Here is a 1782-nt window from a genome sequence, read left to right as displayed (position 1 = left end):
TACTTTGAATCATAAATGTATAACCAGTTTTTTACAATAAAGCCTCGAATTTCGGAAAAAAACGGCGGAAGCAAAGTTGTACACCTAATATATATATATATATGATATACATGATTTTATGATTTTACCAAAACCCATTGTGAACAAAAAGGCAACGATCCCATTACGAATTTGCTGTTAATTTTTCTCTTAAGTTTATATAATTTTTCTTTTAAGTTAATATAGCCAAAGAAGATTTTAATATGTTTAAGTTAAGAAAGTTCTATAAAAATTTGGTTTTGTAACTATTTCTACGAATAAAAAAGATCTTATTTTATTTTAATATTTTAACATTATACAATATTTTAATATATTTTTAATATTTATCATTTATGTTTATTATTTTATTAATATATTTTATTAAGGTTAAGCCAGAAAGCTTATAATCTAAGTGATTAATAATTATAATATTAGTTTTTATACACTTTTTATGTATCTACTTATGCTGTGCTTATGTCTTATAGTGAAAATTCTTAAAATTTTTAATATTAAAACAACTTAAAAATTTTGTTTTTAGTTTTACATTATATCTGTAAGTTTTAAAAATATAATAATAAATGTTCAAACGTATTTAAATGATTTTTCTTGTAACATTCATTCTTGAGTCAGTCACATAATGCTCCATATGTGGCAAATGAGGCACTATGTGACAATTATTCCTTTTAGTTAGCTATTCCTCAGTTATTTACAAAGATTAAAATTTAGAAAAATTACTAAGTGTTCTTTTATGAAAGAGGAATCTTTTCATTTCATAAAAATTGAAATATTCTTTTACACTAACAAGGAGGAGTGAAAAGAAAAAAATCTGTTACGATGCCCTATCTTCCCCTAAGGAAAATCCGGGAGACTTGACCATATGGGAGAGTCTTGTTGAACCACTTCAAATATCTCATTCAAATTTCAGACCAAGTTATCAAACCGCGGCGTATGGATTATGCTATTTGATTTCACATTGTTCGAAACATAACAACAGTTTGTACCGTGCACGTGGCATGAAAATTTGAATGAAAAATTTGAAGTAGTTTAATTCTCCCATATGGTCAAGTCTCCTGGATTCCCCTTATATTATAAAATTATATCATAAAGTTTAAAAAAAACCATATATTCTTTTAAATATAATTTAAAGTAATTTAAATAGCCAATTATTGATATCTTAATAATTTAATTTAAAAAATACTCATTGAGGTCAATATTTTTTGCAAAGTTTTACACACTTAATTTTGTAATCACGTATACATACACCATATCCACCACAAAAATGCTCATTGTCAGTGTAGTTAGGTTCTACGGGAAAACCTTTTCTCCATGCACTGCTTCTATTTATAGGGTCCATCATCATTCCATGTCCATAAATTTCCTGCAGATTAATAGCGATTATTAACGTCAAAACAAATAATTTCGTGAATGCCATTTTTTTTATCTTTAATATATAATAACAGATAAGAAACAAAATTTCGACGCAACTATAATGCAAATGTTCGTCTTAATCTACTTTATATACTTGTGCAAATTTCCCGACAAACATCATGAGATAATAAATGATTTATTGTGTTAATACAGCTGCAAGTAATTACCTTGAGCATATTTTTTAACTTTGGCGTCATCGAAATTCAAATTTACATTTAGTACCAGTAACGTTATAAATCAAGTTGTTATATGAGAAAAATTATTATATATTTATTGATAGACAAAAACATGAAATAATTTTTCTGTAGATACAAAATGAATTTCAACCTAATTATT

The 1782-nt window shown here is 25.7% G+C and overlaps 1 protein-coding gene across 1 annotated transcript in view; it reads right to left on the bottom strand.

The window, feature by feature from the left end:
* Positions 1-1450, bottom strand: part of LOC105625817 — an 18367-nt gene extending 16917 nt beyond the window's left edge. The window contains 1 exon segment of the mRNA XM_012207129.1: positions 1280-1450. Coding sequence (XP_012062519.1) covers positions 1280-1450 — 171 coding nt within the window.
* Between the last annotated feature and the right edge of the window lie 332 nt (positions 1451-1782).

Source organism: Atta cephalotes, assembly GCF_000143395.1.
Source record: "Atta cephalotes unplaced genomic scaffold scaffold00003, whole genome shotgun sequence".
Classification (NCBI taxonomy): Eukaryota; Metazoa; Arthropoda; class Insecta; order Hymenoptera; family Formicidae; genus Atta; species Atta cephalotes.
This window is presented reverse-complemented; position numbering and strand designations above follow the sequence as displayed.